Below are 13588 nucleotides of genomic sequence, written 5' to 3' on the forward strand. Positions count from 1 at the left end.
GGCTTAAAGGGGTGTGATTTTAATACGTATATTACATTTTGGCACCTGTCTTGATAGTTACTGAAGAGTTTGGTAATCTGTTTATGACTGTCCTTAAGAAAAGTGCCTTTGAGTTACTAAAACACAAGGCATTTTGGATACCTTGAAGTCTGCTGTTAAGTATGCTACTACATATGGATACAATTTCATTTTATCTGCCCTACCAAATGATATGTGCTGGACACCTATTTTGTGTATCTTTTTCACCTATTTTGAATGAATATATATATATATATATATATATTATATATATACATACATCAACATATTTGATCCATCATTTGCCTGGTCAATAGCTACTGTGGCTGCTGGTGCAGGATTTTTGCCCTCTCTATTCCTCCACGTTCCCGTCCTTCCCTCTCATCTCCACATATGTCTTCTCTTTCTGTCTCCTCCTATTCTCTTTTGTGCCACCACCTATTCTCTCCCTTCCTTTCTCCATATTCTCTCACTCCCACCTTCTCTCTCCCCCTTAATTGCCACCAAAAATCTGTAGCAAAAGCTTTCATCGTGATCAGTGCCAACCGATAGATCACTGCGCATGGGCTCCAGGATCCAGTGTCAGATCCCAGAGCAAACATGGCAGCTGGAGGATGGCTTCTGCTCTGTAGCTTGTCAGCCTGGTAGGTTAGCCCAGCCTGCTATGCCTTAGATGAAAGATTGGGGCTGGCTGCATGGAGCAAGGGAAGGACTTACAGGAAATATTAGGGATTCCGCCTACAGAGAGCTGCCTTTCCAATATTTGGATGGCTAGCAGAGTGGGGGCAGTTCGAGGGAGCTGTCAGCAGGGAGCATACACATACTTTTCGATTTATACCTACCCTTCCTCTATGTGTATGTATGTATATATAAATATATATATATATATATATATATATATATATAATTGCACGTGGATATGCAGGTGCATGCTTCACTGGTCGGAGGAAAAGTATCCAGATAGAGGATTGCGTGCAAATCAATGGTTAAGATAATGGGGAAGGCGGGTAACATGCAATGGTTACATTATGGTTACTGGCAGTTGGCTCTCAGTGTCAGTGAAATTATTACCTGAAAGTACCGACACCTACTGCGCATGTCAGAGACGGAACAGATCTTAGGAGCTATATATATATATATATATATATATATATATATATATCTATCTATCTATCTATCTTTAGATGTTGGACTTAAACAAGCTGCTGAAGAAATAAGCCCTGCACCACCTGTCCACTGTCAAACACAGACTAGGAAGCGTGATGGTCTAGGGCTCTTTTGCTGGATCCTGAGTTGGCAACTTGCACAGAGTAATTGGCATTCTGAACTAAAAGGGGTACCAGAGCATTTTGCAGACCCATGCAATACCCTCTTGTCTAAGCCTAGTTGGTAAAGGCTTCATCACACAGCAATATAATGGTCCGAAACATACCACCAGGCTATGTCAGAACAACTGCAAATGAAAAGAACAGTAAGATTCATATTATGGTATGGCCTTAGCACACTGGCTTCATAAACCCATTTTATTGCCTCAAGTAGTGGGGCACCAGTGCTGTGAACAATAAGAAAATGAAGGTTCATTAAATCCTTTGGCAAAAGCACAGATGCACTAAATGTGAAATATTGGCGGCCTTTGAATGCAATGAAAACACCTTCAGTGTGATACACTGCCGATACCTTGCTAGTGTTGTAGTTTGAGTCTGAAAGAATGAAGGTTATAACCAGTTACAAAAGGTCTGTGTCTGTATAATGATGTAATAGATCATACCATGGCTTTCCAGTTTTGTCACAATTGCTCTGTGGTTAAGGTTAAGAACTATTTGTATTTGAAGAAATTTGAAAATGTTATTGCAACTGGATCCTTCTGTGTTACATATGTGACCATACTCAAGTTGTGCTGAACCTGTAGCACAGTGTTTTACTGAGACAGAGAACCACTTAATTCAATTCATATGTTCAGAATTGAGTTGTTAATAAGTGGAAAATTGATGTTCAGTATAATGTAGATCTGTAAAAAAGGGATTGTGTTCTAAATGGCAGTTCAGTATTGTAACTGAGCTAACTATCATCAACCTTTTGACACAACCAACTTATGTGTAATTATACTCATTTATAATGACTTCACCACACTGTATGTTATAGTATACTTTATACTCATTTACTGATATTAGTACATACTGTATAAACTATACTTGCCCTTGTTACTGTAATCACACTTACTTTCTAATTACTTTGGGTGTTTCGCCAACCAGAAACATCGTTTCGCCAACCTGTTGGACTTTTTTCTGTTTGTGCAATAAAGGATAATGTAACTGGCTTCTGTCTTGCGCTGCGTCTTCCATGTTTTCCTGCAACAATCCTTCTTCTGTGGTTAGATCACATTCCTATGATACGAATCAGGCATATAATTACATTGATGAAGTCGATTAGCTGCTTTAACTATATACAGTACATTACAAATACACCCACAAGAATGTAAAAAGGAATATGTGACGCTATAAGAGTAAACCACTTCTTAGCCAACAACTCATAACAATGCAGTGCTGAATAGAACCAGTTTCATAATATGTCATCGCATAGTTTACTAACTAAACAATTGCCAGTTAGTCACTATTTGCAGATTTTGATGCACTCCAAGGGCGGTATTCAATTGTTTCTACCCTCCTTCCGCCCGACGGAGCTATTCAATTGTTGCTCCTGTCAGGCGTGATCAGAAGCCATCACACCATTTCAGCTCGCACCCCCTCCGGGTGCCCAGCACTTTGGTCAGGGGTAGCTGTTTTACGCGGCTAGACCTGACCTCTATGGGCGTGATCAGCACGATAATCGGCATCAATTGAATAGCGCCCCACGATCTCTCTTTAGATGGGAGATCGGGTGTGCTAACACAATTGAATACTGCCCTAAATGCTCTTGGAAATGCTGTGCTGTAATATTATCCACCCCTGTTGTGTTACATCTTACTAAACAAGTATAAAAAAAAAAGCATTCTGTTGCTTAAGGCTGCAAGTAGAATTGTTCTCTTTACATTTCTTACCTAAACCAACTAATTTTACTGAGAATCAGATATGATATACATATTGCCACTTAGTTTACAATTTGCCTTATCACCGAAACAGAACTCACTTACCGTATATACTCGAGTATAAGCCGAGTTTTTCAGCACATTTTTTGGCTGAAAAAGTACCTCCTCGGCTTATACTCGAGTGAAGTGTGTAGCGCTGACCAGACGGAGTTCGGTCAGCGCTACACAGCACAAACACACAGCCGCCGGAGCTGGCAGCTGTGTGTTTGCTGTAATCAGCAGCCGCTGAGAGTCTGTCAGACTCTCATCGGCTGCTGCTGCTCCCACTGCGGGAGCCATCTTCCGGCTCCCGCAGTGGGTAATGGGAGAGACGTCATGAGTAATGACGTCTCTCCCATGCAAAGCGGCCGGAGGAGCTGTTAGGGGCGGGACCAGGAGCGGGGGTTTCAGGTAAGTGATTTTTTTTTAATTCTTATTACGTCTCTCTCTACTGGGGAAGGGGACTACTGGGGGCACTACCAGGGGGCGATTACTACAGAGGGCACTACCAGGGGGCGATTACTACAGGGGTCACTACCAAGGGGTGATTACTACAGGGGGCACTACCAGGTGGCGATTACTACAGGGGGGGATTACCACTGGGGGCACTACCAGGGGGGGGATTACTACTGGGGGCACTGAAAGGGGGGATTACCACTGGGGGCACTACCAGGGGGGGGATTACTACTGGGGCACTGAAAGGGGGGATAACTACTGGGGGCACTACCTGCTGCTGCATTTCCCACCCTAGGCTTATACTCAAGTCAATAAGTTTTCCCAGTTTTTTGTGGTAAAAGTAGGTACTTCGGCTTATATTCGGGTCGACTTATACCCGAGTATATACGGTATTCTAAAAAAAGACAGAATATGACTTGTTTTGTAAAAAAAATCCTCCTCCACCAAATATTACTCACTGAAGTGGACGCCTCAGTTTGACTTATTGCAGGGCCATGCTCAAATCTGTAACAATACAGTGTTCCAGTACAACATATGCTTGGAAAGCTGTGATCAGCCAGGGAATTACTATCTAAACTTACAGGAAGGTGTATTTTACTAAAGTAAAGCACCAAAGAAAATCCAATCATTGGAGGGGGTCAAGTCAATTAGATGCGAGCAGGGTGAGTTTCCATTGTAACAGCGTGGAAATGCCACCAACTGCCAAGACAACATGCCCCTCTCGTGGCCTAATCTCACCCCGGTTTTGTGGATTTATGTATGCAGCACTATAGGGGTGCAATTCTGACAGTATCATATGTGGGATATAGCCACACTTACTCGCAAATGTGAATGCAGGGGCAAACGCAGGATTTCTAGAGGGGGGTCTCCCAATGCCTGATTTTAGAGCAAGTATGGCCAGTCCATGAAGAGGGCATAATTAGCACTTAACCAGCTATAATATGCGTCATACAAAGTGTAGTGTATGTCATAATTTCAACATATACAGGGCCAGCAAACAAAGTTAACCCATTAGATGTGGTGGTAGGGCCACCTTGCCTGAGCTGAATGTTTTTATTTCAAATGTGGGCATCATTACAGAGCACTGGAGTAAGTCCATGAGTTTGGCGGAGTGGCAGAACCTAGCACTGTCCTGGACATATATGTACACATTGGTTTCCTTGTGCACTGGATAGTGTATGTTATACAGTATTAGGTGGTCTATAGTAGTGCACCCCTAACAGTGCATGTTTTCCATATCGCCTAGCTGGTGCACAGGTGTAATCATGACTGGTTTTGGTAATTATTTCATTTGTGATACAGGGATCTTTAAAACATGTAGCTCTAGTAAAATGTAATTATATACTGTTATTGTGGTCATCGTGTGGGCCAGGGAGGGGGGTTTCCAGGCAACCTGAACCCCCCCCCCCCTGCATTTGCTTATGGAATGAGTGGTGTTTAATTAATTCAACCCCATTGAGTATGTCTACATCTAGGCTGGAAAGCAATGGAATGTGATTTTGTTTAAAACAATGATATCACCCTCAAGTTGCAAATTCCCATATGTAAAAGAGGCCAAATCTGCAATAAATTGCCAGCAACCCAGTATCATTGCTGCTGATTATTTCAGTGTTGAGAATAGAAAACCCAGAATGTAATAGATTTCAAGTCGCCTCAAAACACACTGCAAAAAAGTTGACATACAATAGAGGTGCCCCCGGCCTGTCTTGCTGAGTAAACAAGTGTGAAGACATTCCCCTCTTGTATAATAGAATGGTGAAATTCAGCAACTAGTCCAGTGTTGAACAAATATATGCCCAGTATATTCTTAATATAAAGAAAAAGTAATCCCCTAATTTTATATAAAAAAAAACCAATGGACTAAAACCACCTAATTTTGTAGGGTAAAAAAAATATAATTCACTAATTTACTGCTTTCCTGTTCCAATATTCCTGGCTTTATCTGATATAGTTCAATGGGTTTAATAATAAATAAAAAAACACATTGCCTGAATGTGAGGTTCTGTCAAAACAATGAGGGAAAATTACAGTAGCAGTACGTCTTATTAATAGCCAGACAGCCAATCAATGGCTTTGACATATGTCCACGATAAGACACAGCTACTCAGAAGCTAGGAGGCCCTGATTGGCTGTGTCTTATTTTGGATATAAGGCAAAGTTCCCCATTGGCGGTCCAACTACTAACTAGCCGGAATGCCAAATTTTTATAACATTCGACCACCTTGACTTCTGCAGTTAAACTTATTGATGCAAATAAAAACAATTCAATGAACAGAGACAACATGCACATCAGGGACCCCAAAATACGTGCTATAGCGTGTTTTTACACGCTACAGGCTATTGGGGTCCCAATTTTAAAAATTAAGTGGGTCCTGCAGGACGTGCTGTGTGCAGCGCCGCAGCAGCCAATCGTTGCCGGCGGCATCTTCATAACTAATAGCCGGTGGCGGCGTTTCCTCATCTGGTCCCTGCGCGTCCGTTCCTCACCCAATCTCCAGGCAGCTCCGACCAGCCAGACAACGGGGTCGCCAGGCTCCGCCCACTCCCCGGGAGCAGCAGCAGCGAGGCAAAGCTTCCAGCACCCCAGCCAATCGCTCGCTGTTTCCCCAGCCAATCACTGCCTTAGTCTCTTCAGCCAATCACAGCCTGCAGTGTCTTCCTCCCCCTCTCTCAGCACAGCACGTCGATCCACTGAGGGCTCTTGCCTCCAGCTCAGGTCAGTCTCCAACAGTGCCTCTGCATCATCTACAGGGCACACTGACCGCGGTAGCCACCACCAGCAGCATGTACCTATGCTGCAGAGACTGGCCCTACTCACCCAGTGCAATGCAGCCACCCTCATCGTCCGCAAAGGTAAGCGCTGCTCTCTGTCACTGCCTCATGATGTGTGCTGTGTATGGGCAGCGAACCACCGTGACACCCCATGCCTGCCTACACTCCTCTGGCCGGCATCTGTGCCCGAGAGAGACGGTTAGGCTTATGGCTGTGATCCTGTATGGTAGGGATGTGTAGAAGTGTGTCTCCCCAGCAGTAGTGTGTGTGTCCCCTGTACCTGCAGTGCATCGCTGCAGGCCTTAGAGAAGTTATTATTATTAATGTAGCACTACCAATAGTACTGTCTGTGCTTAACCCCCTTTTTGCCCCAGCTGTTATCTACTCTTACTTACCTCCTTCCTACCGCCAGTACTGCCTGTCCATAAGGACCTGCTTGCCACAGCTACTATCTATCCTTACCACCTCCCCCCAGTACTGCCCCAGCTGCTATCTTCCCTTACCCCTTCCCTACCCCTAACCCCATCCTTGCCCCCCAGTCCTGCCTCAGCTGCTATCTACCCTTGCCCCCTCGCTACCCCCAGTACTGCCTGCCCCTAACTCTATCCTTGCTCCCCAGTATTGTCCTAGCAGCGATCTACCTTCTCCCTACCACCGCATCATTGTCCCCAGTACTGCCTGCCCCCAACCCCCTCCTTGCTCCAATGCTGCCCCAGCTTATTTCTACCCATACCCCCCTGCCCCGAGCACTGTCTGCCGCTAGCTCCATTCTTGCCCCCCAGCACTTTCCCAACTGCTGTTTGCACTTACCCCCTCCCTGCCCCTAGCAATGCATGCTCTTACCCCTCACTGCTCCCTGCCTCTATCTCCAGCTCTACCCAAACTACTGTTTGCCCTTAACCCCCTCTACCCCAACTGCTACCTGCCCCCTGCACTGTACCTAGGACACAGGTACAGCGCGATTACTGCACATATTTTAAGAAAATTAGAACTTATTTAGAGCATATAGCTGTGCCTTGTAACATACAATAACCATGAGTTAAGTGCAAAGATTACATCTAAAAAATAATATGCAGTATTCCAAAATATACCTAAAGTCCTAAACCTAAACAGAATGCATCTGAAAGTAAAGTGCTTATGTTTGCATCACTACTGTACTGAACTTGCATGTGAACCTCCCCAGATTTGTCTACCAAAGTGCATGATAAGTTCTAATAAATAGGGTTGCAAACTGTACATATGCTCGGTGTGACATGTTACATGTAAAAAATATTTTTTAGATTAAGCAAACTTACTTGTGTCAACCTCAGGTTCTTAGAGTATAACTAATTGAGTTGGTCAAACTGGGTTGGGTATGGGAGGCCTAAACCTAACCCCCCCCCCCCCCCGCGCAGCCTAACTCTAACCGCCCCCAATTGGTAGCTAAGCTTAACCCCCTTGCGGCGTAAAGCTAACCCAGCCTGCTATACTCACATTCCGGGTGCCAACTTTTGGGCGTCGTCATCTGTACTGACGTCGGAATTCCAGTGCCGGGATTTCGTCTGCTGGAATCCCGTGTGACAGACAATTAACTACATCCCGTCAAACTATATTCAAGGTGTAACATTTTGTCTACTAGCTACTTCAAATTGCAATATGGCTCCATAAAATGGTTAAAGTTGTACTGCAATTTAAATTCCATCACTATAAACAGAAAATATCTAGATTTTAAGCAGAATAGTTATAGAACCCTATAGCACAACCAATAATCAATTCTGTTGACTGAGTCTTACAAGATAGCATAACAATTTCTATAAGTTGTGTGTACAAAAATTGTAGTTTCAAAGAATATCCAACATAACATCATGATCAGAAAACAAGCTAAATGCCTAATACAGCTGCCTCGTGCTGTATAATTATAGGTGCATACCTGATCAAGACGTGTGATTATTATAGAATAATTATATCTGATAACATATAACGAAATGCTGCCAACATAATTATTATTTTCAGGTATTCATGTGTTAACCCATCCCTTCTGTATTATCAACAAGTACTTTTTAACAACCATTTTATCTGGTTCTTCAAAAAGTATTAAACTGGCATAAAAAGAAAATATAACAAATTACTTTGAATACTTGAAACATTACATTACCAGTCAAACATAAAGCAAACAATAAAACAATAGAATAAGTAAAGAATTGCATTTTCATTTCAACAAGATAACATATCATACCAAGAGAACTTGGGACATAACTGCCCAAATGTGATTCAGAATATTTTTTTTTTAAATGTATGTGTTAATTAATAGATATTTATATGTCAAGTAAACAACTTTTATTGTGTTTATAAAGCCTCTAATACTTTTCCAGTCACTGCATTCAATTTTAAATTATGAGAATTTCCTTCCAGTGAATAGAAAGAAAATCTATGAGGAGTTACCTCGGATTGAATAAAATATCACTAATATTTTATTCAGCTTTACTCATTTCTTGACGGGTGATTAAGTCATTACGGTTTCCAGCTTCCTTTGACATCACTGCAGAAATGCCTTTCAGCTACATTCTTCCAGCAACATTGCAAGAAATATTTCACTTTTCCTTTAAACCGTGTTAAAAGCAAGTCAGTGTCACCTCACAAAAAGCCAATGGGCAGCTTGGTTGAGTGAGGAGGTCCTAATGGAAAAAACATTCCCTGAAATTATCTTTGGATTTCACATTACACAACTATATTTCACATTTTGAGTTAAAGATGGCAGGAGGATGACATCCATCAACTTCAACATCATATATGTCACCTTCTCTTCAAGTACTAGGGAGGCTAAGCTTTACTGTGTGCTAATACCCAGCACTGACATTTTATTTTCCTATGAACCGATACTGATGATGTAGCTTGGATCTGTAGACAAGTACAGGAAATTAATTTTGGGATGAAAGTAAATGAAACCCACTAAATATAAAGCATTTTATAGAAAGACTGAAAATTTATAGAAATGGAAAATACAGGAAAAAATATGAAATGTAAAGATGTTTGTCTATGCCATTTTATATCGCATACAATTATCACAAAAACATGAGGCCTCATTCAACAAATCCCATAGACTTCTGGTTCAGGTTTGTCCAAGTGGAGGATTATGTTTTCTTTGGACCAAAAATGATTGAGAAAATTGTCGCATCCACCCACTAGACCCACAAGAGACTGTGTACATTACACCAGAAGTGATCCCCAAGAATTCACCAGAACAGTGTTCCCAAACAATAGAGAAGATTTATCAATTCGTCTAAAGAGGGCAAACGTAGATGTTGCACATTGCAATAAATCGGACTATAGCTATCATTAATGTATAAGATAACAGATAGCTAGGGGTAAATTTATTAAAGAGAGATTTAGATAGATTTAAAATCGGTCTAAAAAAACGATCAACATCAATTGGCTTTGTGAACTTAAAATCCTCATATCATCAGTTGGGTTTCAACCTCAATTGAAGTTGAGAACCGTATAGATGATAAATATGTGAATTTTGTGTCCAGAAAGCCCATCACTGTTGATTGATTTAGAGCGATTTTAACATGATAACATGATTATCTGCAGATAGATAAAAAAATCAAAGAACCGTGACCATATTATGTTGTGATTTCTGTAAAGCACTACATAAATAAAATTATTATTATATTAATACCACTGACGTTTATTATATAAAATGGCCAGACATTTATAGACATTCATATATAATAATAATAATACCTGTGTGGTTCATAAGTATTGGAAATCATGTCAAGTATGTATAAACTGAAAAGCTGTAGCAGTATCATGTGAAACAAATAATAACAAAGAATATATATGTCATTGTAAATAATGAAACCACCCTGGAGAGTTGCTCCAGAGAGAAGTATGACAATATAACTTGGCAATATGGATTTCACGAATCACTGCAAAACAATAAACCGGAAGTCCCTGATGTGTTTCCTTGTTGAGGTGATTTCCTTAGAGCACAGGTTCTCAAACTCGGTCCTCAGGACCTGAAACAGTGCATGTTTTTCATGTCTCCTCAAAAAAATCACAAGTGAAATAATTATCTCCACCTGTGGATCTTTAAAATGTGTCAGTGAGTAATAACTACACATGTTCACCTGCTAGGTGACCTGGAAAACATGAACTGTGTGGGGTCCTGAGGAGCGAGTTTGAGAACCACTGCCTTAGAGGGAAAAACTATCAGAACTGTTGTCAGTTGGAGCCAGTGATGTGGAGAAGGTGGCTGCATTGGTTGATCAATCCAGTTAGTGATCCAAACCGCCTTAACGGTGCAGGGGCAGTCCTATAGAGAAGTTGCTGGGGGTCTATGTAGTGGAGCAAAAAGCTAAGACAGTGCCAGAAATACTTACCGCCTAAAAGGGAATTACAGTACTGTAAGTTCATAGTCATCGCAGAAGTGAAACAGGCCAAACAGTTGAGTACAGGGAGCTAATAGAGCTACCAGTATCTTTCAGAGGAGCAAAGAGCTAAAAGGTCTGAAACCCTGGACACCTACTATCTGGAAACAAGGTAGTTGCATGATACATACACACTATCAGCAGTGACATTACCATACAGTGTAAAACACACCCATAATAAAGGGCAAATACTGTAGCAGGGGTATCTCAGAGACTTTGGCCCTCATTCAGAGCCGTACGCTCTGAGCAGAGCGCACGCTCTGAATGAGGGCCGGGCTCCATTTTCATGGAGCGTCCTCCTGGACGCTCGTATAGCTGTGGGTCACCACCCACAGGCTATACGAGCGTGCATTGTGATGGTCGCGATGGTCAAGACCATCGCGACCATCGAATTTGCGAGCCGGAGCCTGCGGTTGAGGTTTTCAACCGCAAGCTCCGGAGTGATTTTGGCTCTATCAGAGCCAAAATCACTCCCACTGACATCACTAGTGATGTCAGTGGGCCGGCTTCTGACGGGAGGCGTTCCCGTGGGAACGCCCCCGTCAGGGAGGCACGCCCCTGGCACGCCCACCAAAGGGGGCGTGCTGTCAATCAACATTGACAGCACGCCCCCTTTGATCGGACACAACGAGCGAAGGACTTTCCTTCGATCGTCGCGTCTGGCGCATGCGCACGACGGAGCTCCCTCCGTCGTGCGCATGCTCAGTCCATAACATCGACCCACTTGCGAGCGGACAGCCGCTCGCGAGTGGGTCTGAATCAGGCCCCTTATCAGTAGTAAACACATTCTGGTAAACACACATTAAGCAAAGTGAGATATTGCAGCCACTACTTATGTACAGAGGTGAGCTATACTGTAGACCAGAGACATTATCAGTAGTAGTTAAGTGTGTTAGCGTGGAATGCTTAATTAGATTATTAAATGCTCTATCTATGTGTATGTCGCTTTAAGAGTGATTTTAAGAGTTACATAAGTTTGAAGTTTCAGAAAAACATGTTATTCACCAGACAGCCTGGAGTAGAGAAGATAAAGTACTATCAAGGGTGAAGACCCTTGGACAGTCTGAAGATAAAAAGATAGAAGATGTTGACCAAGATGGCAGGCGAGGAACACAACAAGAAAATGCGTCATAATGTCTTATGTTTATCTTATCTATATGTCCAGCCAGTATTGGGGGGCACAAACAAGTTGTTTGTGCACATGCATAAAGCTGACTAATGGTGACTAACCTTTGCAGACCCCTATAAATAAAGACGCACAAGGGACCATTCCCCAGAACGGTCTACGCAGTGCTATGATGTGTAACTACATCGTTGTCTGTGTCTGATTTGTTCTCCAACCATGGTTGTCTGTTTGTCTGCTTGCTTTGTCTTGTAAGGTAAGCTACTGCTGATTCCAGATACATCGAAGGAAGTAGTACAGCTCTCAAAACTACGCTCACAAGTGTATATGGAGTATTAAATAACCTGTTAGTTTAGACCTGTTAGGGGGTATATTTATTAACATCTCCACTTCTAAAAACTCTCACTTTAGTAAATATACCCCTGGGTATCAAGATAAAAGTTTTCATTCAGTTAAAGTATATAATTGTTTAGAGCATATACATAATGAATCGAACACAAGATTGGTTTCATAATTTTGGTTCTTAAGCATCCAAGCCTAATGAATTCTGAATGTGCACCAAAGAAAGAGTGGATACATTTATGTATGGTATACAATTGTTGGAAGTATAAGTAAGCAGTTTACTGTTATTATTACCACGGGCCTGATTTAGAGATCACACTGCTGCTGTGTCTTTGTACACAGCAACTGTGTGATAATATTCTAATGCCGCAGGAGGCGCCTTGAGTAAACAGACGCCTTCTGCCGGCTTCCCTGATCCGCTGCTGTGCCCGAGGAAGCCGCACGGGATCATCGGTGTGAAAATGGGACATCTGAGTATATACATAAATAAAGACAGAGCCATGGCGCAGTAGTTAGCATTGCTGCCTTACTGTGCTGGGTCCATGGGTTAGATTCTGAGCAGGGCACTATCAGTGTGGAGTTTGTTTGCGCTCCCTGACTTTTCATGGATTTTTCTGCAGGTACTCCAGTTTCCTTTAAATTCGCTTATGGTTAACTGACTGCGATTAAATGGACCCTATTGTGTGTTGAATAAATATGTGAATTATTAAATATATTTATAATAATAATTAATAATAATAATAGTACTGCATAACAAGCTGGTGATATATATATATATATATATATAATGTAGAAAGTGATAGCAGCGGCACTCCTTAGTAATAAATCAATAAACAGATGAAGTTCTAAACTTCTTTACTTCAACGTTTCAATCTTTTGGATTTTCGTCAGGAAGATAACAAACAAACATAAACAAACTTACCTAAATAACATACAGAGTCCACCCCGAGTGCGATCGTCTCCGTCCATCTGAGAGGGCGTCTGACGTCATCGCGCATTGCTACTTCATCTTTAAGGTCTCTCCACTTTGTTTTAGAGACCCCAACTATATTGTAATAGCGATTTTATAGATATATATTTATTCTGCTTGATATATACATCTATATTAATTTTACATTGTCTGGACATGTCACCCACATCGTAAATATTGTTTTGATAGATCCTTTTGTATATAACTTGGTGAAGGTTCTTCACTTAATAATTTTGTTTCTCTGGGTTGCCATAGTGAGCGGAGCTCTGGACGTCACGTGGGCTGCGTGGTGCTGCGCGATGACGTCAGACGCCCTCTCAGATGGACGGAGACGATCGCACTCGGGGTGGACTCTGTATGTTATTTAGGTAAGTTTGTTTATGTTTGTTTGTTATCTTCCTGACGAAAATCCAAAAGATTGAAACGTTGAAGTA

General features: G+C 42.0%; 1 protein-coding gene across 1 annotated transcript in view; it reads right to left on the minus strand.

The window, feature by feature from the left end:
- Window positions 1–13588, minus strand: part of ERCC6L2 (ERCC excision repair 6 like 2) — a 148158-nt gene that overhangs the window by 8793 nt on the left and 125777 nt on the right. The window contains exon 18 of the mRNA XM_088470187.1: window positions 2239–2402. Within this exon, the coding sequence (XP_088326313.1) occupies window positions 2239–2402 (164 nt within the window). The remainder of the gene's footprint in view (window positions 1–2238; window positions 2403–13588) is intronic.

This window comes from Taudactylus pleione, unplaced genomic scaffold (assembly GCF_031769625.1).
Source record: "Taudactylus pleione unplaced genomic scaffold, aTauple2 ptg000095l, whole genome shotgun sequence".
NCBI classification, from domain to species: Eukaryota; Metazoa; Chordata; class Amphibia; order Anura; family Myobatrachidae; genus Taudactylus; species Taudactylus pleione.